General features: G+C 33.7%; 1 protein-coding gene across 1 annotated transcript in view; it reads right to left on the bottom strand.

Annotated features, from left to right (window-relative positions):
- Klhl1 (kelch like family member 1) overlaps positions 1-22,902 on the bottom strand; it is a 262,568-nt gene that overhangs the window by 150,650 nt on the left and 89,016 nt on the right. The window contains exons 3-4 of the mRNA XM_051195755.1: positions 20,235-20,371; positions 2,680-2,876 (exon numbers count right to left, since the gene is read on the bottom strand). Coding sequence (XP_051051712.1) covers positions 2,680-2,876; positions 20,235-20,371 — 334 coding nt within the window. The remainder of the gene's footprint in view (positions 1-2,679; positions 2,877-20,234; positions 20,372-22,902) is intronic.

Here is a 22,902-nt window from a genome sequence, read left to right as displayed (position 1 = left end):
TATTATATTTTAGGTTTTCATGCATATTCAGATTACATGAAAATATTTCCATTCCTGTGGTTCAAATGATTTTTGTCACAGTGCACTTTACCAAATTTAAAATGTAACATACATAATTACCTAATGTTTAATAAAGAAACCTAGGAGGGTATTCAGTGAGTCTTTGGTTCAATAATTTTGTTGCTGTCTCTACATTCATAGGACAAAGATTAGATTAATATGGGAAAATCTGTTTCACACTGCTGCCTAATGGTGAACTTGTAGCCAAACTTTTCTACTGCTCTATGCATGAATCACATGTCAAGGTGGGCCACTTTCCATAGGAAAAATTTAACATCATTTATACATGATCAATGACTGTCCAAAAATAAATGAGTAACATCTTTTAAGGAAAAGAAGGAAGGTAAATGCATTGCAAAAAATTAAAGTGTAATGTTAAAGTATGAGTTGGAAACTTCATCTCTAAAAGAATTTTATGAAATAAATAAATACTAGACTATAGGTTTTAAATAAATCCATTACAAATTTTGAGAGTGTGTACATTAATTATAATTTAGATAGAGCATGAAATTTGGCAGGGTGTGGCTGAAATATGTTTATAAAAAGGAAAAGAAGAAAAATAAGTAGTATAGGCAGGGATAAGGGACAAATTTTTAATGAGATATTATAACACCACATATAAACCACTAATTTTCAATTATTGGATCCAACGGGAAAAGATTATGAAAATGAAGTGGCTAACAATTTTTCTTTTCTTAAATATTAACTTTGAACAATTGGAGAGTAGCTTCACATTTCTAAATTTTTGGAAATTAAATTAAAAGAGATTTGGCACAACACATAATCTATTCACAGTTTAAAAGATAAACTTTCAATGAGGCATCAGAGTACAAAATATCATACCTAGAAACCTTTAATTGTTTTACAAAAGCATTCACAGATTTTATAGATTTAAATGATATGAAAATAATGTTACTTTCTCAAATAAACTAGTGACATCCCAGACAGCTGCATGGGAAACAATTTTTATTACCGGATTAATAACTTCAAACCAGACCAGAAGGGACCATTATCTCTCTTGATATGGCAGCATATTGTTCTTTGACTAAGGTAAGCCAGGAGCTCTAAATTGTAATGAAACATGCCCAAATAAATAACAGCTGTTGGACTTGGATATTGTGGTTGATAAAGTACTTGTTTACACTGATTTTGCATGGTTCATATCATTTCAAATATAGCGATGTGCCCTATCATGGAATGTTTCCAAAGAACTCAAAAACAAAATAATATATCAGGCTTCTCCTGATATGTTAGTTTTTATATAATTTACAATTTGCATAAAATTTTATATTATAAAGATTAGACAATATGGAAATTCTAAAATTTAAAAATATATAATAATTGTTGATTTTCATTAGTGACTTGAAAATGATTTTTCCTTTTAGCTTTGTAATATGTAGCAAGAAATCTTATTTTATTAACTATAAATAATTTTCTACTGCTTTGATAATGAAATAATCTATAACATTTTATTTACTTGTGTCTAAACATTAAAACGTACTAAAATAAAATATATCACTAAGTAATATGACAGATTTTTATTGATGGTTTGTATATCATAACAATTATGTCTAAGAAATGAGCCACATATGCATTGGGAAGTAATATGAAAAAAAATCATCAAAAAAAAGTGTCACACTTAAAGTATATAACTCATGGACATAGAGAAGTATACGTGGTTAGGAGAATTGTTAGGAGGCTTGGTTTCCAGCCACTTTATAGAAGCTCACAATCATCTACAGTTACCATTCCAAGATGTCTAATGACATTTGACCTCTGCCAAAACTAGGTAATCAATTGTGCACACACACACACACACACACACACACACACACACACACACACACACACAGACCAAACAGAAATATTTTAAATGTTTAAAAATAAGGAAAACAATATAAAGGACTTTTACAATCCCTATAATTCTGATAAAAGGATCTCTGTATTGTGAGAATTGTCCCAAAACAACATAATACCCTTGAATGATTCCAAGAATATTTGTTGATTGCTGTTATACATGCTATTTAAATCTTTGAATTATAAAAATATTACAGAAAATTAAATTCATGAAGAACATACTAAATGTGTCTGTTTATAAATATTTTGTCTTGAAGAAAAATTATCAATGAATTAATATACATGACACAAATAAGTGTTAAAAACTGTCAAATATATCTGTAAGATTAATATTCACAAATAACACAGAGTAGAAATACACACACACACACACACACATATATATATATATAAAATGATTGATTTATTAAAAGAGAAATAGAAAAAATGATAAAGGTGGCATTTATAGAAATGAATAGAAAAATACTGAGAAAACAGGAATATAATTCTAAAATTTTTAAAAATTAAAATATTTTTCTTACCATAAAGTCAACAATCATATCAATATTGTCTATAAAGTATATAATGTCATACAATTAAAGTAAGAGCAATATTATTATGTACCTTGAGATTATAAAATATTATATGTCATAATACTCAATAATGAAAATGTAGCAATCATATAAATACCTTAATATTTAAACCATTGTTAAAGGCCATCATAATTGTAGCATTTGATATTATAGCTTAATACTCCACCTTTTAACTATGAAATCTCCTTACCATGGTGTAGCTATGGGCCACTTTCATTAATTCAATGCATCCTTGAGCATCTGCAAATGCTCGGATTCCTAAACAGTTTGATGGATGCAGAAGTTTCATGAGGAAGTGACAACATACTTCTACTACTTGAGGAAGCTGAAGAAGGCACGCGGCTGCAAGAAGGTTTTCAATAGTGTCTTCTTTCAGTTCCAAGCAACCTGAAGTACAAATGAAGAACACTATGAAATGCTGTGTTTAGCACATGGTTAATGTAGTAAATAATCTGAGCCTTTCCCTCATTTATTTTGGAAGTTTTAGCTGTCCTTGTAACACATAGGTCTTATGCCGATAACACAGTTACTGGGAGTTGATATGTGCAATTGTACATAAGCAACTCAACTTTTTTTTTGATAGGTTTAATATATAAAACAGATAGTTTTATATGGTACTATTTATTACTGAAATACTAACTTGTGTTTCACATGGTCGGATTCCAACACACCAAGCACAAATTTTTATCCATCTATCAGGAAGCATGGATACTCAGCTATGGATAATCCATTAGTAAGCCTGATATGCTTTGATTAGACTGTTTGCTGTAGTACTCAGCACGTACACCTATATGGTGGATAGACTTGTGTGAGCTCATGATACACCCACTTTAGGGTATTCCCCAGGATGATACTTGTACGTTAGATGCTGTATTCTGCAATTTGCCCTTTCAAAGGCTAAGATGAAAGCCACACAAAGTAGTTTCCCCTGAAGTATTTCAGAAGCCATGTGTGTGGAATAAGTTGACCATATAATATTTTCCTTGCTTTGAGGAAGGCAATGCAAGGGTGTGGAAACCCACCACATGAGCAGAAAATGCTACTGGAGTGGGAATCACACTGCTTCTGTTATGATGGAAACTTTTGTCTAGACTACCCAGAGTATTCACCATTGGCCACATGTGGTTACTGAGTCCTTGAAATGTGATTGGTGCAATTAGAGAACACACTGATTTCTAAGGAATTTTAACTTACATAGTTCAGTGTGGTTAGTGGCTGCCATATTGGACTGAACAGGCTAACACTATCATTTAATAGTGTGAGACCCTGGACATACCCCTCTACCTCTTCTAATTCAAGCACCTTCTCTTTAAAGTGAGGGTCATACCTCCCTACCTTTTTCATAGCCTTGAGAACCGAATATTGTTATACATGAAAAATCTTTTTTAAAATCATACATTGAAATATAAAATGACATAAAAATTATGACACCCCTGTGTTTTATCATTGTAAAACGGGAAACACATTTTGCTGATAGTGTCAGTTCTGTTACCTCTCTTTTTTGAATGCAGAGCACTTTTTAAAGCAGATATAAACCTAGAGTCTATTGAGCAGATAAAGGAAGCACATTTGATCACTATTATGGTGATATTGATCTATTTTATATATTCTCAAAAAAATTCTAAGTAGATATTGAGATAGAGTTTTAAAGTGAGAACCTTATAAAATAGTGTATGGATTTAATAGTTTTTGAAAAATGATGTCAAGATGGTAGTGGTAGCATAAGCCTTGATGTCACGTGGAGTTGGCTGCGGCAAGAGGCCAGCTGGGGTTACATATCAGACCCTATCTCAACACCCCATCAAGAAAAAACTTTAAAAAATAAAGCAAGACAGCAAGTGACGAGGAACACTCAAATTCTTGCTACCCAAAATGTTTGTTGTCAGGGTTTTGGTGTAGCCTTTCAGGGTTTTTGTTTTGTTTTTGTTTGTTTTGTTTTTTTTTTGTTTTGTTTTGTTTTGTTTTGCTTTGCTCTCTATAGAAATATAGGCCAGGTATGAGAGCTCACACCTGTAATCCCAGTGCTTAGGGATGGAAGCAGAGGCAGGAGGATCGAGAGTCTGAGGCCACAAGTTTGTAAGAGGTATTTGTATTCACATTTTTCTGGACAGACTACAACTCATATAATATGTGGAAGAAATTCAAAGTTCTTATTGTCAGACCCTAAAGTGAAGAGAAAATCCAATTATTTGTCTACTTGTATCCATTCCTGATCTCTGAACATAGCTGTTACAAGTAATACATGAATCAAGCTATCTGGATACTATAAAACACATGACAGACCTGAAATCACTAGCTTAACAAATATTATTAAAAAGGATTAAATAAAACAAATGAATTTATATGGATATATGATAATTCATAAACTATATATAACTGTATTAATAAAATAAGCATAAAATTAAGAAAACACTATAAACATCTTGAAATCTAAAATTATTACTAATAACTAAGTATAAGTCAAACTTTTTAGTTATATACAGCTTTTAAAAAACAATCATTGTTTAATTTTTTCTAAATTATTTAATAAAGTCAGCAAGAGAATGACAACATTTTCTAAGCATACATGTGAAACTTAATAAATGTTGATGGTATTTTTTATAGCATAACTCAGATTATCTGATTTGAATCATCAGGGAGATAAATATCTTCAATTTTATATTCTCTCAGTAGATTTTGCACACAAACTATTAATAGAGCAGGCTTGGCCTGCTATCTGTGAAAACTACTTTCCAGGATTATTCTTAGTGGCAGTCTAAGAAATTTGAGTCAGAAGGATTCTTGCCACTCACTGACAGGAACTGCTGAACTTTTCACACTTAGTCCCAATACCCATTTCCTTCTTAGTGTCTAGAACACTCCTACATTTTCATTAGAGGTTGCCGTTGCCTAGGCAACCAGCCTCCAGTATAAACTTCGAGTTACTGAATCAGTAATGAGCCTCCCTGCCTAGCAAGGGTTTACACATTTCATCACAAATAACTACACTTAGTCCCATGGGCTTGCACTAGATGAGGGCCTAAGGGAGCATGTGCCTCATTTTCTCTAAATTCGTCTGATGGCCATTTATGTCTTCCTTAGTGTGCTTTATATTATTTTGTAAGAATAAATAATTTTATAATAATAAATTATAAACAACCCTAAGTGATGTCTGGTGAATTATCTCATGAGTGATAAGCTTCAGGAATTTCCACTTATAATATTAACCAAAGAGCTAGAGTTTTGGGCTTAAAAACAAATGCTTTAATGTTTCTTTGACCCTAAATTTATAACAACTTCAATTTTAATTATGTTCAACAGTCCATAAACATTTTAATTGAAATCTATTATTATGAAGATTCAGTGAACCTAGGCAATCCAAAAATTTTTTTAAAAAATTTAGATTTAGTAAAAAGCTAAGGCAATTAATCTTGACACTTCCATATAATTAAACAAAATGCCTCCATATATATATATATATTAAGTAAAGTAAGATGAAAAGAAGATAATTACTGAAGAAGTCATGTAATGCAATGCATAAAGCTTACAATATATAAGATTTACTCAAGATTATAAGCATAAACATAAAACCTGATTGTAATTCTTTTATAAAAATAAGAGAAAATACTTATGGCCTTAATTCAAGGAAATATTTTAATAAATAGCTAAGTGTAATCCTGTTATGATTAAGGTTTTCCCTGCAGGCCTGGACCCACCATGGTGCCAGCCCCAATTAACACACAGATACTCTGTATTAGATATAAGTCTGTTGTCCCGTTACTAGTTTGTGATTGGCTAGCTCTGTCTCAATGATTAACCCATTTCTATTAATCTAAGTGTTTCCAAATGGTCTCATCTTACCAGAGAGTGGGGCTGGCGTTCTGCTCTCTCCAGTCTCTAAATGCTGACTCCTCCTTACTACTTCCTCTCTCCTCCTTCTCTACTAGTCCTGCCTATCTTGTTTTCCTATTGGCCAACAGTGCCTTATTCATTAACCAATAGAAAAAAGATATTTACAGAATGACATCTCCCTTCATCTCCTCTTTTCTATCTAAAATAAAAAGAAAGGTTTTAACCTTAGCATAACAAAATATATCACACAACAGTTATCAAATAAGAACCACAGGTAACAATGTTTAGTCCATTAACATTTAGCAAGATTTAAAGAAAATATTCCATCATCTATCCTATCTTTGAGTCTTATATGTAACTTATCTTTGATCCTAACTAAGGAGAACTATAACCCAATTATTTGTCTTCAACTCCTTCAAAGACCACAGAAGGATAATATATAAGTTCTAGAAATGACAGAGACAACTCACTTCCTGGTCAGTCACTGGAAGTTCTTCTGTAATCTTCCATCTTCAGCCCATAGGCCATAGTGCATCTGGCAGACTCTTCAGAAAAGCAGGAAAGTTTGAACTCCATCTGTATTGCCAGTTTGTTAGTCAGTTTTCTCTATGTCCTGCAGAATGTCTGGAAGACTCTTCCTTGAAGCAGGAAACCAGTAGCAATGTCCATCTTGCATCAGCCTTCATTTTTCTGTAGTCCTGCATGTCCAGTTTATACAGCTTAAAGTCAAACAGTCCAGACAAGAGCAGTATCTTATCCAAATGGCTACTCATGCCATATTGGAAGCAAAATCCATAACACATTTCTTCAAGATCCATCTTCCTTTATGATGTAGTTGGTGTTGCCAGGAGCAGTTGTGCCTCACTGTTAAGAAAACCCCTAAAACATTTTAAATGCCATATTCTGTAGGTCTTTGAAAGGTTTGAAGAATGCTTATCCATCTCAAATGCATCTCTGTATATCTAGAAATCTTAACTAATTTAAAGTTTTGACTATTATAGGTAACTATCTGTAATCTGTGTTAAATTATACATTATATTTATAAATGACCTATATAAGCATAATAACTAAACAAGAGGACAAATATACATATCACAAAATTGACCTTAAATTTGTATCGTAAAAGAAAATCCATTTCAAAGCATTCATTTCTGTACCATAATACCTTTTTTACCTTTAAAAATAATTTGTTGTGTTCATTAACCATTTATAACCAACCCCATATAAATGAAAACAAACATTTATAAACAATATTTGGGAATTTGGGCATCGTTTTTTCTAAACTGCTTCCTGCTGATAGGGGGCGCTGTCATGAGGGAATCGAAGAAGACAGAAATCCTGGCTATAGTCTGCAAGGCTGACTTGTCCCAGCTCTTTTGAATGTTGGACCACCTGGGTCGCTGTTTCATGGGGTATGGCTTGATCAAACCACATTAGTCTGGAAGGAATCACAGCTTTTCATTTTCTGAGGACACAAACTTAGAAATCCCTTTCCCCGGTGGTAACCTTTCCTTAGACTTAAATTTTGAAGTCAAAGCATTTTTAAAATATATAAATTGGATTGATCCAGCGGCATTTGTTTTTAATAGTTGTTATTTCCTCAGCAAACGATACAAAGACAATATGTCATACAGTATCCAGATTCTTTCCATCTTTATGTGGCTTTTTTATTACTCTGTTTCTTTTACTTTTTAGTTTTTCATTTTTTTTTTTTTTTTTTTTTTTTTTTTTTTTTTTGAGACAGGGTTTCTCTGTGTAACTCTTATCTGTCCTGGAATTAACTCTGTATACCAGGTTTACTTTGCATTCACAGAGATCTGCTTGCCTCTGTCTCCGAAATGCTGGGATTAAAGGCGTGTGCCACCACACCCAGCGGTTCTCTGTCTTTTCAAAACCATTTTATTCTTTTTCTCTCCCAAGCCTATGTATATTTTAAAACACACTGTAAAACTTTAGCGCTTTTCTTAATGTGAATCTGTCTTTACTGTAAATCTTTATCTTTTTCTAGCCATGAGACTTTTATCTGTTAAACAACAACATTGCTAAAATGAAAGTCTTAGCTGTGTTAGCCGTGGTCTATCCAAGATGGCGGTGGGTACTTTTACCACCAGAACTGAGAGCTGTCCTCACCGCCTTGATCCAGCAGCATGCTGCTGGCTTGGAGATGTGGTCATTGTCATTGCCAGCTCTTCTACACACCAATAAATTGTTAATTGTTAGCAGTGCTTGTTAAAAGCCCTGCGGTTTTTTTTTTTTTTTTTTTTTTTTTTTTTTTTTTTTTCTCTTTACTGCTCATGCTGAGTAAAAACCTCCGTAAAGGAGCCGTGCAATTCTCTGCTTGTCTCTCGCAAAACAGAGTCCAACCAAGAAAAATATTGTTAGCAGGAAGCTTTGCTTGTCTTTGTTCTTTTGTTTCTAAAACCCTTTTTTAAGCTTTTGATAAATTTTAAATGGAAGTTCTTATTAGCCACATTGCGGACAGTATGTTAGGAGTATGTTTTTCCCCTGCTGGCCTGGTTCCACCACCACGCCAGCCCCAGTTAACACACAGACTCTGTATTAGACATAATGCTATTGGCCAGTTACTAGTTTCTTATCGGCTAGCTCTGTCTTAATGATTAAACCATTTCTATTAATCTAAGTGTTTCCATGTGGTCTCATCTTACCAGAGAGTGGAGCCTGCATTCTGCTCTCTCCAATATCAACATGCTGACTACTCCTTAATACTTCCTCTCTCCTCTACTAGCCTCGCGTATGTTGCTTTTCTATTGGCCAACAGTGCTTTCTTCATTAACCAATATGAAAAATATATTTACAGAAAGACATCTCCCTTCATAATCCTATAAGAACACAAGAAATTGGACAACCCAAAATTTCCTTCAAGAGACATCAAGGAATGAATAATTGAGCATTACAAAAACACTTAAAAGATACCTACAAATCATATACATGAAAAATGATTGTCAAGCACTAATAAAGAACTAAAAATATCCAAAAACCAGTATATAAAAGAGATGTGAAAATTTTAAGCAGAGCATTTTGTTATTTTTGGAGAGGTGCATAAGTGAACAGTGATGACAATCATCAATGTTTCCGGAAATATTCAGCACTATTGCAATTAAAGAATTTGAAGCCTGGTTAGCAATAGGGCTGCTCTTGGGTGCTAGAAACAGCAGAACAACTCTGGGAAGTCATTTCACACTTTTACCTTTTCTAACACTTACCTAGTCTACCAAGCTTCTCCTTCAGCTAAACAGAGGAATCTGTTATGACAAAGCTTTACACATGAATGTTGCAGGATTTATGTATTGAATGTTGGAGGATTCATGTAGCAGTGACCCAGCATCTAAGCAATCACATGTGTGTTGAAAAGTCACTGGAACCAGTGAAACTACTATTCAAAACAACACACCAAATAGCAAAGAAGTCATTGCAATATGTAGGAACAGGATTATACTAAATGATGAATACAAATAAATACCAGTACAAACATGTACTTGCAATTACATTATATATACTAAGCAAATTCTATTTATGCATTCAGAAATATATATATAATGTACATATATTTATTTATGTATATGTATTTAGTTTATATAATTTTTATTAAATTATTTAAAGATAATATTACAAATATAAATGAAGATTTTATAATTGTGTAATTTATGTGGTTCCAACAATATTTATAAACATAAATACACTGTATGTTATTGGAAATGGGTTAAAATATCTATGTCTTTAATCAATACTAAGGTGACTGTATTCAAATAACTCATTTTTACATTTCAAATAATTATTTTACTATGATCTTTTTCTGTAGTCACATATTGAATATTTTTAAGGTAAATTATTGTGAATTTTGTCAACTAAATTGAACTATTACAATTGTCTAAAAGAGTTAAAATGCTTTGTATTTTTCAACTTTTAGGATATATCCAGTGCTAGAGGATACTATAAAAACCTTAAGGCACAAATGGAATAATAGCTTGAATGTACACGAATTCAGCTACCTCATGCATGATATATTTATCCATATATTTAACATAATTATATGTCGAAGAGGCAAAAATCAGACAGGTATTTGAATATTTGAATTCAAATTGTCTAAAAATAATGTGAATACTGTTAATGGGAAGGCAATGTAATTTTTTTTTATTTTATTTAAAGCATACCTTGAAGGCATAATATTTCTTGAAGGCATAATATGTTTTAGAAAAGGGTGGTGTCTGTAAGTTGGCGTTTGGATTCTGTTACAGTTTGAATTGTAAATGTTTCTCACCAGGTCAGGTTTAGATCCTTCTTTCCCAGCATATAGTATTATTTGGATAATTGTATAATTCTTTAGAATGAGGGACTGGCTTGCAAAGGTAAGTCACTCTGGTGATGTACTGATTACTCTGTATGACTTTTCCCAGTTTGCTCAACTTCCCACCATAGTCTAATGAAGGAGGCTTAGGAATTTGCTTCCAACACCATGAACTCTCCCATGTTTCTCCTACAATAGATTGTAACCTTTAGGGACTGTTGAGCAAAACAATAGCCCCCATCTCCCCTTCAGGTACTTGGTTTCAGGTCACAGTAATAAGAAATGTAAGCAACCAATTTACTGCTGAAAACTTGTGATAAAGTTTACATACATAGGAAATATATTTTAGTAAAATATAATTATTGTTCAAATTATAATAGTAATACGGTATTTATAAGTTCTCCAAGCACAGTGAAGAACAAAGTTTATTCTTTGATGATGTCAAGCACATTAAGGGGCTTCCACATTCTCGAGAACTTCAGTTTCCATCACTGGCAGCATGGCTTTATCTTCATAACTTTGGCAGTAAACTATGTAAAAGGAGAATAGTTATGTGTGTATCTTTTTTTTTTTCTTTAAGATATATGTTATGGGAGGAGGAGAGAGGGTTTGGTCATGGTTGCTCTTCCAGAAGACAAGAGATTTTATTTCCAGAACACACTCATACAGCCACAAGCACACTTATTTCTGTGTTGTTTATGCATGTGTGCACTAGTCATGCATATGCATGTGGGTGTCCACAGAAAACAACAGCAAGCCCACTGGTGCTGAAGTCAGTCTATTTTATCCTCTGGACCTGATGCTGGGAACTGAATTCTTATCCTCTGAAAGAGCAGGAAGTCCTCTGAATCACTGAGCCACCTCCTTGGCTAATGTATATTCCTCTAACAACAGTGAAACACATCTTTTCCCAGAGTCTTTTCCATCACGATGCCTCACCAAAAGTTGTGAGGATGTGTCAGGGATTAACATGTTTGTTAATCAAGGAGGGTGGCTGTATGCCTCTTGCCTCATATCCAAGTCAGATTCTTAAGTCATATTTTTTCAAATATAAATAAACAGATATATAGTCATTAATTCTGATTGTTATTAAGGAAATATTTTAAAATTGCACTGAATCACAATGAAAATATTTAAACTAGAATGGAAAGGAATGAAAGCATTTATAAGTAATGAACATTGAAATTCCCCATGGTATCTATAAAATAGGAATAATTTTTCATTTTATCTCCAAATTACTTTTATAAGATTCAGTTTTACATTGATTGGTGGAGTAGTAAACACACACACTCAAATGATAAGACAAACAGGGCTATTTGCTAACTGACTTTATTGATCATTTTTATACTACATATAAAAATTGTTCAAACCTTCAAAGAAAATTATTTAGCTCATTGTTTTTATACAATGGACAATGATAAAGCACAAATAACACTAGCAATATAAGAGACTTGGTCTCTTATATTGAGGATAGAGTTTACTGTCTAGAAATCCGTAAGTTTAAACTCATGTTCTAATAATGTGCTTGCATAATTCACACAATTTGAATTAAACCATCCATAAAAATAAAACACTGATTCGATTTTAATTATAATAAAGAACTCTGGAGGGACTTCAGTGAGTAAATTCTACACTGGATATATTGATATATACTTTTTAATATTAAAAAGAACGTTAAACATCTCAGTCCCTTTGTATGGATATGTATTTCAATTAAATGTTGGCAGTAAGCAAAAACATTTTTAACATTCACTTTGTGTGTGTAATGGTTCAGAGGCATCCAAGCATCTTTTACAAATATGTTAACTCTTCAGTATGATTAAAGTTTGCTGTTACACAGTTTAATTTCCTACCCTTCCTTTAAGAAAAAAAAAAAAAAAAAAAAAAAAAAAAAAAAAAAAAACACTATTAGCCGGACAGCTTCCTGTATTTGAACCTTGTCCTTATCATTCCTCTCCAGGACCTGACTCTATTAATAACCTTGTATTTCCATATTTGTTAGAATCCTATGCCCTTAATCATCAATGACCACAGTTTATTTTCAAGAGTACAGGGATTATTTAAGAGATGAACAGACTGATAGCTGGGAAGCCAGTATGGGACTGACTCAGGCCCCCCTGAATATGGGTCTCAGCCAGAAGGACTGAGCAGTCTAAGGGACCTCAGACAGTGGAGACAGGATGTATCCCTGGTGCACAAAAGGACCTTGCGAACACATCCCCCATGGAGGGATAACTGCCTTAACCTAGAGACAGGAAAGAAGCCCTAGTCCCTACTTCACATGACCTGTCAGATCTACATGACCCCAACTGGATGGCATTCCCCTACATATGGAATTGGAGTGGGGGGATGGGAGGGGAGGGTGGTTCGGGTGCATGTGAGAGGGCAGAGAGGGTAAAGGGGAGGGAGGGAGGGAGGGAGAGGGAACTGGGATCGACATGTAAAATAAATAAAACAAAAATGCTTTGCCTCCAAAATTGAAGTTCAAGGACGAGTTACTGGGGAAAAGGATTTCTATTTTTTTTTTCCCCCCCACAGAAAATGAAAAGCTGTGCATTCCTTCCAGGCTAATGTGGTTTGATCCAGTTTGAAACAGAGTACCAGGTGATCCTACATTCAAAACAGCTGGACAAAGCATCCTTGCAGACTACAGCCAGGATTTCTGCATCTTAGAATCCCCCATGACAGTGCCCCTTACCAGCAGGAAGTAGTTTGGAAAGAATGACGCCCAAATTCCCAAATATTGTCTATAAATATTTGTTTTCATTTAAATGGACTTGGTTATAAAAAAAATAATATTATAATAAAAAAATCTTAAAAAGAAAAAAAGAGGTGAACCAATAGGAAATGTGTAGGCATGCATGTGAAGGCAACATTGACCCCAAGTTCATCTTTTAAAAATATATTATTTCACGTAAATTGCTATCTGGGGTTGAAATCTGAATGCTGATATCTATGTTTTTAAATACATTTAAAACCAATATTGTACCCTTATTTTTAATATTTCTTCTAAAAAGAAAACTAGTCTTTACATGTCACAAATATGTTTATACCCGAAGATAATTACTTTGCAAGGTAATTGGTGGCTTATAGTCATGAGGATGATAAACAATACCTAGAACAAGCTAATATATAGCAATAAGGGTGCCAATTTTAGGGACCTATATTTATTTGAGAGCAAAAGACTCATAAATCACTATAATGACCACTTGTCATAGCTTACTGCCAAAGGGCATTATGATAGAGAACAAAATATTCAATTTGTGTTCTGCCATTCTTATTCTAGGAACAGGGTTTTTGGCTTACTATTGATCTCTGTGGGATTTCATATCCCCAACAAACTAGGCTACATTTTGAGAGCATTAGAGTCATGCCATATATGGAACTACAGTATAATACTTAAGGAGACATTTCAGATATATGGCAAGATGAGCTTATCAACACACTTTTGAAATAACAAATATTATTCCTAAAATACTTTTTTAATTTGAGCTTTATGCAATTTTATCATCTTCAACTATTCACCTGTAAAATTTCTAATGTTCAGAGTTTGATATCTAAAGTTCTAATCATCTCTAAACAAGCCAAAGTGAGTTGAATGTGAAGTAATCCTACCTTTATACTCAAATCTTTTCTTCTTTGACTTCATTTTTCTGTAGATATTTTATGGGTTATTTCCAGAATTGCTTTGGCAGTATACAAAACCAAAGACTTTACTGCACATAAAATAGAATCTATCCAAGTTCATGTATATGAGTGAATAAGGGAGGCTCCAAAGAGTAAAATGTTTCTCAAAGTTTTAAGTCCATTTGGCGCTATGCTCCTAAGAATGTCAACAGTTATATAGTAATTCAGAGATTTCATGTCTATTTCATGGTTGGCAAAAAGGGGGAGTGCTGTGGAAACTGCCAAACAATCCAGACTATCTTCAATGCTATTGATGTTTCCGCATAAACTGAGGGCAAAGCCCTATTCCTGAAGACAAAACCCACATAATATATTGAACACTGAAAAGATGAACTAGCACCTACCTAGAACCATCACATCTATTGATTAGTGATCATAGCAGCAGAAATAATTTATTTTGTTACCAAAAGAGAAAGGTAAGCACTTACACAACCACAAACTGTTTGATCTATTATAGTGCCCTGTATATAAGACACACTGGGGCATTAGTATGGCAAAGATGGTAGAAGTAATCAACCATAATCTAATTGGATTTCAGATCCATTCTATAAGATGGCACCCACTACCGACAGGAATTGTCTGGCCAGAACTTGATAATACAAAGTCCATAGAGCTAGGGGAAAAGCAAATACTACTGTTCCACTAAGTAAATGAAACAATAACATAAGTCCTAACAACATTTTACTGTCCTCATAGATTAATGCTTCACTGAAGAGACTTGGGAACAACCAATCCTAGTTAAATAACTTCATCAAATATTTACCCTAGGGGATGAGAAACTGCAGAAGAGCTGGTAAGGTTATAACAGACAGAAGAGATGTATGACACCAAAGAAACAAGGTCTTTTAGACACAACAGGACTGGCACACATGGGAACACCCAAAGTCTGCAACATGCAAAAGGCCTGCGGAGGCCTAAACTGGATAGGATTCAAGAACTGAAGGAAAGCAAACAGAAATCCAGACCTAACCTAGAAACTATTGCTAATTGAAAATCGCACTCAATGGCAAAATTTATTTTCTCTAATTGGAGTTCTCCAAATGGAGTTTTACTAGGTATACAAACTACACCTAAGGACAGGCCCACATCCATGAGCAGAGGGCTAAAACTAAATCAACGAACTCAAATGTAATTTTGGAGGCTTTTTGTCTCACGATACTTTATTTTTTCCCTTAAAAGATCTTTTGCTTGTTGATATCAGTGTTCTGGGTCTGCATATGTATGTCCCAGTGACTTTATGAGTCTTTGTGCTTTGCCTTTGGTGCTTTTGTTTGTTTTGTTACATTGTGAGATGTTTGCTCTTATTATATTTTGTTATTATTATCATTATTTTTTCAAGCTATTTTTATTCTAATAAAATAAGGTGAGGGTATTATTTTATTTGGATGGGGGAATGATGATGGTCATGGAAGAATTTGGATTTGGGAAAACATAATCAGAGCAAACTGAAAAATAACCTATTTTTGATAAAAATGTCATAAAATGATAAGAGAAAGGGGGAAAAGGATAATTATTCTTGTTTGTATATGCTTTTACTAACTAAAAATCACCAATATCACAAGCAGAATTTCAAGACATGAATTGAAAATAAAATTAAATGGAGTAATTTTAAGAAGATATTTTACAAGTCCTCATTTGCCTAATCAATATAATGTTATTAACATTATAACTAAAATTGGTGTTATAATGAATATAAAATTTCTTTAAACATATCTAGGATAGTAGGACCTATGAGAACAGGAGTGTATGGTGTTTTCCAATAACAAGAAAAGTAATTGTCATTTTCTTACTTAAATTACCATTTTACAGACAACCACTTCTTTTACAAACAAAATTGATAACAAGCTTTCTGCAAAATAATGTTGTAAACTATTAAGGTTTTCATTTTTATCTGTCATTCCCTAAAGTAGCTCAATTTGTTGGAGCTGGTAACAGTAACATTACTGATAATATTGGATCATAGCAGCTAGAAAATATATCATTTTTTTCTTATTTACTTCTTTTTTGACTTTTTCTAATATTTGATTCAGTTCTTTCTCCTTTTCCATCATAATTTTGGAAGGAAGGATGTAGTGAAGGTTTTCCCAACACTTAGAAATGCTTCATCTTTTATCATATAAACACTACCTTGGAAGATGGCTTTTCCTCCTCTAACGTTCTCAAATGCCACAATTACATATGACTACATTTTCTAAGTTGGTTTAATTAGTTACTTATGTGACCAATTTATTTTTTTTTAATTGTGGATGTTCTAGACATCATATAAAATTTTATTGATTAATATTACTTTAATAAACCCTGTTTCAACTGTACTGAATATGTTACTTCCACAACTAGTAACTATGAAGACTTAACATACATTATCCTCTTGTTTCTCCAAAGAATTGACCACAAGAATCATGAAGAAAATAGTCTCAGCTGTGGAGGTGGCAAAGAGAAATAGTTTAATGCAAACCCAAGAAGATGATTTATAGTCTAGCACTACCAAATCAGGAGTAGATGATTAGGGCTGACAGGGAGGGGGGCCATGACTGGATAACAAAGAGTGTGAACTTCAAGTTAGCAGGCTCCCCCTTCACAATCTGGACATGAGACAAAAGTCTGAAAGCTAAAAACAAAGTGTTGTGGTTGTCACGAAGGCCTCTGCAGATAGAGAGGCTCAATAAGTTCAAGGCCTGATTATGACCTTACACAATAGTTGTGTGCCATATTGGCATCCTCAATCTCTTTAAACAGACCACCCTCTAAATTAGGGTACCCTTCCTGCACTATGGAGGTCTTGATGTCTGTTTTGTTCTGTATGTTTCCTCACCCCAAATCAAAGCGTTCCTTCAAGAACTGTATCTGTTTGTTCCTATTAACTGTTTTGCTACTGCTACCTGTCATGCTCCACATTTTGTGTGTCTTTTAATTCTTTAATTGTCAAGGAAATGACCCAGCTGAAGACCCCTGTGGTAACAGGGGGAAAAAGTTGAAGAAATGATTCCCAAATGATTTATGTTTTGCTTTCCTACTTCCTCATTCACTTTTGGGATGCTTTCTTTCTTTCTTTCTTTCTTTCTTTTTTGATCTTTTCCAAGTTGTCTTCCTGATCATGGGATGATCTGCTAATTAAAGGTATCAAGTATTCTTTCCTATTTGTGGAGATGATCACTTTCCTTTTTCCATTGTTATATATTTTACACTTCATGTGACAAAGCCAAGTACACATTTTAGATTATTTCTACAGTTTATGTCATATCACTCTATAAATTCATTGTTCATCTAGAAAATTTATATAAATGCACAACTGGTAGGATGTCTATCCCATGACACAAATATGTTAAGGAGCAAAGGCCATAACACAAATTAGTTCAGGTGGATAGGACATAGTGTCAGCACAGCTATTAGTCAGCTGTATATCCTTACTGCCCTCTGAAAACAGAGACATATCTGGGTCATTACTCTTGGCATGAAGCTTTGAAATACCATCTAACATTGTGTAACATGATAGCGAGCATCTTTTGACCTAGTTTTGCTCTAAACAAAGATAAGGTTGCCAGAGAATGAAAATTCATATGATCATTTTGCTTTTTTTCGGTCCTGGAAGGTTACCTAAAAGATAAGCTACATGACCCCTCCTCCAATCTAGAAAATAAAAATATGAATTACAATATAACATTTATTGGTTTCTTTCTCTTAAATTTTCATGCATTTATATAATACATTCTGGCTGCCTAATACCGATGTTCTTCCTTTAAATATTAAGCCTCCTTCCTCTTTTTAAGACTCTTCTCATATCCTTTCTTCTTTGTAACCAAATTATTTTAATATGGATCATATTTGTGATAATAGTTCTGTGAGGTATCCAGTTGAGCCAATGGGATCATCTGTCATTATGAAAGTAAAGACAATTCCCCCAGAATCCACTAGGAGCCAGAAGTTCCTGGGAGTTTGATGTGGTCTTGTGATTTACTCCCTGTCCATTCTCCACTTATATGACTGCTAATTCACAGATATAAGCAAGTTGTAATTAAATTATGAAGTTCTTTATAGCCCCTCCATTTGAGAAAAATCAAGATAGGTTTTCCATGTTTCCAGACCTTGATTTTCCTAAGAACATTAACTTCAGTGGATATAGAATAGAAATGTGTATAGTGCTTTTTTGTTTTGTTTTGTTTTTTTCAGTTTCTTGGAGCTGTATTTTCAAAAGCTTTTATGTCAATTTTATATTCCACGAGAATTTTTCTTGGTGACAAGCTTCAGGGAAGTTAGTAAGTATCGAGACAAACTTCCACAAAAAAAGATATGCGAAGTTGATTTTTCTTCTCAAACCAAATAGAAAGAATAAGATATCAGTGTACTATCTCCCTCATCTCAGGGCTTAGAGGCCTGTTCTCTTAGTCAGGTTGAGCTCAGATTGTCAAAGACTAATTTCATTAATACAATAGGCTTAAAGAAAAAGTTAGATTTTTATAGTGTAAAATTTGCATTGTTTTTATCATATCTTAACATTATTGAAACCAGAATTGTCTGATTTCATATTCTATAGGTGAATCTGTTTTCAAATCTTATTACAAAGATTCATGTATTTTATTTCTTTTTTATATCATTTAAGACTATATCACTTTTTTATAATAATGTTTTGATTAGAATTTGAAACAAGCTTCTTTTACATGTCAATCTCAGTTCTCAACCCTCCAGTCCTCACCTACTCCCCCATCAACTCCCACTTCATCCCCTTTCTGCTCCTCAGGGAGAGTGTGGCCTTCCAAGGGTAGTTTTAAAAGTCTGTTATATCAACTAAAGCAGAGCCTAGGCTCTCCCCCATGTCTCTATGTTGAAAGAGTATCCCTCTATATGGAATGGGCTCCCAACTTCGATTTGAATAATAGTGGTAAATATAGATTCATTACCAGAGGCCCCATAGACTCCCTAGTCCTCCTAACTAACACCCACATTCAGGGAGTCTGGGTCAGTCCTATGCTGGTTTCCCAGTTATCAGACTGGGGTACATGAGCTCCCACTTGTTCAGTCTGCAGTGTTCTGTGGGTTTCTCCAGCCTGGTCTTGATCCCTTTGCTCATCACTCCTCCCTCTCTACAATTGAATTCCAGAAGTTCTGCTCAGTGTCTAGCTGTGGGTGTCTGCTTCTGCTTCCATTAGCTACTGGATGAAGGCTCTAGGATGACTTATAAGGTAGACATCAATCTTATTACCGGGGAAGGGCATTTAAGGTAGTCTCTCTACTATTGCTTAGATTGTTAGTGGGGTCATCCTTGTAGATTTCTGGATATTTCCCTAGTGCCAGATTTCTCTTAAAGCCTATAATGTCTCCATTTTTAGCATATTTATTTACTTAAATCGTGACCTTCTGGGGAGGCAAGATTGGATTACTTATTAAGTTTTTCTCCTTCAGTACAGTTCACAATTGCACAAGAGCAATATTCAACAAAACAAATTCATAACAATACTTTGTTTTAAATAACATAAATGTCTAACATAATGAATAAATATAGTGAATTAGGAAAATATTCTAAATCCCCAATGCTAGTGATTGTTCCAAATATCACTATAATTTTGACCCTTTCAGCTAAGCTGCCATTGAACTATGAAAGATTATATAAAAATTTTAACAGTAAATTAGCTTAGCACAAGTAAAATGTGAATTAATTTAACTAATGTTTCTGAAAAGGAAAACTTTGAGCAAATTTTTATTTAGAGATTAATTCTCCTTTTCTTTTTAAACTTCATTCTATCAAATAGTGATTTAAGTCATGAGCTTAATCATATATAAATATGGCAAGGAAAATTAAAAAAAAATGAACGCCTTTATACGTTTGTGATACATTAATGATAAAAGTTCAGCTACTCTTTAGTTTTGAAAATCTTAATGTCAAAATAAAAATGGTATTTATATGATGTATAATTATTTTACTGTACCTGTATATGCAAATTGAACAAGATCCCAGAGTGCATTTGGGTCTATGCCTTCCATCTTGATCTCTTCTTGCTTGGCTTCACAAACATCACTTGTAAACATGGCAGCGAAATAGTCAGAGACAGAACTCAGAACAAGCCTGAAAGAGTCACAGAGTCTATTTTAGGCAATGGACATGAAGCGTGGAACAATGAGTTCACAACACAACAAAGCAAAGAATCAACATCGACTGTTTTGTCAACCATGGTTACATTTCCTAGTTACTGTGAGCAGACATGTGCAAGTATATTTGTGGTACAGCATGCATATTGACAGAATCCTTTGGATATATGTAAAATAATTCTATAAATGAGTCATAAATTAGTTTTGTTTTTAAACTTTGTGAAACCTACCTACTCATTTTCAGGGTGCATCCACAAAATCTCATTCTCCAGCAAGGAATAAGCTCTGCTTATATGGCCTTAATGTTTCACAACAATTCAAGTGGTGTTGTGTGTGTGTGTGTGTGTGTGTGTGTGTGTGTGTGTGTGTGTGTTTTACAGCTTTGTTGGCAATGAGTATTTTATCTCTTTATTTTTATTGTAGTTAATCAGTTTAAAATGCAGGATCCTTTTAAATTGAAATACTTAGAAATCATGAATTTCTTTAGACACTGAAGCTCATTTCTTTAAATGAATAGACATACAAAACAGAAAATGAAATCTTTCAACTGTCAAGAGAAATGATATCATAAACCACAGGCAAATGAATGGTACTAGAAAAATATTTTATTGAGCCAGGTAACCTGGGCACAGAAAGACAATTGCCATATCTTGTATCTTATACATACATTTTATTTCTCAAGTATTTTATCTGTTCAAGTTGGAGTGAAATATGTCAAAAAGCAAGAAGATTGCCATGAATCAAGAAAGGCAAAAGACTTAGAGATGGGGTGGGTATACTAAAACAAAATTCTAAGAAATTGCTGGGGGAAACAGAAGAATGGAAATATATATATATAGGGATAATGCTGTAGAATATAGGAAATATGAGGGTTAGGAGGTTAACCAAAGCTAAAGATATATAAAGCATGGCATGCAAATACTAAAATTAATTTAAAATTTAAATTACAAAAATTATAAATGTGTTTAAACAGATGTGCCCTTCTTTCGCATATAAGGATACTCCCAGTAGTCAAAGGTTTTCAAAATCATTGGCATGTTTGGGATGACTCCCTTGGAGTTATTTGACCAGGGAGTTCCAAGGGTTATTAGTACTGTTTGCTACCATAGTCCTTTTTTTTCCAGCAAAATTAGTTGTTCTAGCAAAATTAGTTGTTCTAACCCTGATGCAATAACAACAACAATAATAACAACAACAAAACCAAAACAAACAAACAAACAACAACAAAACTAAACTAAACTAAAAACTATCAGGTTATGATACCAGACACAAATACCAGAATATAGAACATAGAAGGAAACTTTTAGTTGTTTACTAACATAAAATCGTTTGTTTAACTAACCTGCTGGGCAATACATATCCCTAGGAAAATTACTATGCATGCACTATGGCTGATTTTGTGATAACCAGTCACAGGTTGGAGCTGTGACCTGATCTGTTGTACAAGAGGGAATATAACCTTGTTGCTGGACTGAAAGCAGTCATGTGTTTAGCCAGTTCAAGACTTTAAAGGGGAATCTATGAATGTTGTATTGCTAAATGAACATGCAGTCAATCATTCCTTTAGACATTGACGGGTATACCTGAAGACTAATGCTACTCTTTTGCTGTGGAAGACAAGCTTCTTTTTATCTTGGGCAGTTGTTAAAGAAGAGACTCAACTGTTGAAAATAAGTGACTACTGAATGTTCAACACCAAGCTCTCTGTAACCCCTTCTGAGGATTTTGGGATATTTTAGAAGAAGGAGAGGAAAAGAATCTAAGAGCCTATATAGAGGAGTAGTGTTGTGAAAGATTTTATTCAATATATGGTATTGCTGTTGCTGAACAAAGAGAAGCTACATATCCCTGCACTGGGCTTGTAGAAAAGGAAGAAATAGAGTGTGTCCTTCATCATTCTACCATTGATACAAGGTTGAGGAATGTTGGACTGTGAGGAGCTATTGGCAGTTATTGTTTCTAGAGAAGGGATATTATTATTCTTTCTTCAGTGGTGCATCTATTGATGAATTTCTCATGCTCTAGTTTCCTTTGACATGCTCATATATGCAACCTTAATTTATCTCAATGGGGCAATAAATATATTCATAAAAACAAACTTGAAAGTAGAAGAAAAACATGATTAGAGAAAGAAGAGAGTAGGAAAGATTGGGAGAAGAAAAACCAAGAGTGACACGGAGTAAATATGGTGGCAATGTATTGCATAGATACATGGAATTGTTGAACAGTATTACACTTAAAATTAATGAAGCTGAAGAAATAGCTTAGTGCTTGAGAGCACCCACCTCTGTTCTTCTAGAGGACCTGAAAGCAATACCAGGACCTTATGGTGACTAACACTTGCCTATAATTTGAGTTCCAAGGGATTTATCCCATCTTCTGACTGCTTTAGACACTAGGCAAGCATGTGATACACACATACACATCCAGGAAAATCAATCATATGCATAATATAAAATACATTATTGAAAAAAGTAAACTAAGTAATGAAATTTCAAACTTGTATAA

Source organism: Phodopus roborovskii, unplaced genomic scaffold, assembly GCF_943737965.1.
Source record: "Phodopus roborovskii unplaced genomic scaffold, PHOROB, whole genome shotgun sequence".
In the NCBI taxonomy this organism is placed as follows: Eukaryota; Metazoa; Chordata; class Mammalia; order Rodentia; family Cricetidae; genus Phodopus; species Phodopus roborovskii.
The sequence above is the reverse complement of the archived record's forward strand: the minus strand, read 5'-3'. Positions and strand labels throughout refer to the sequence as shown.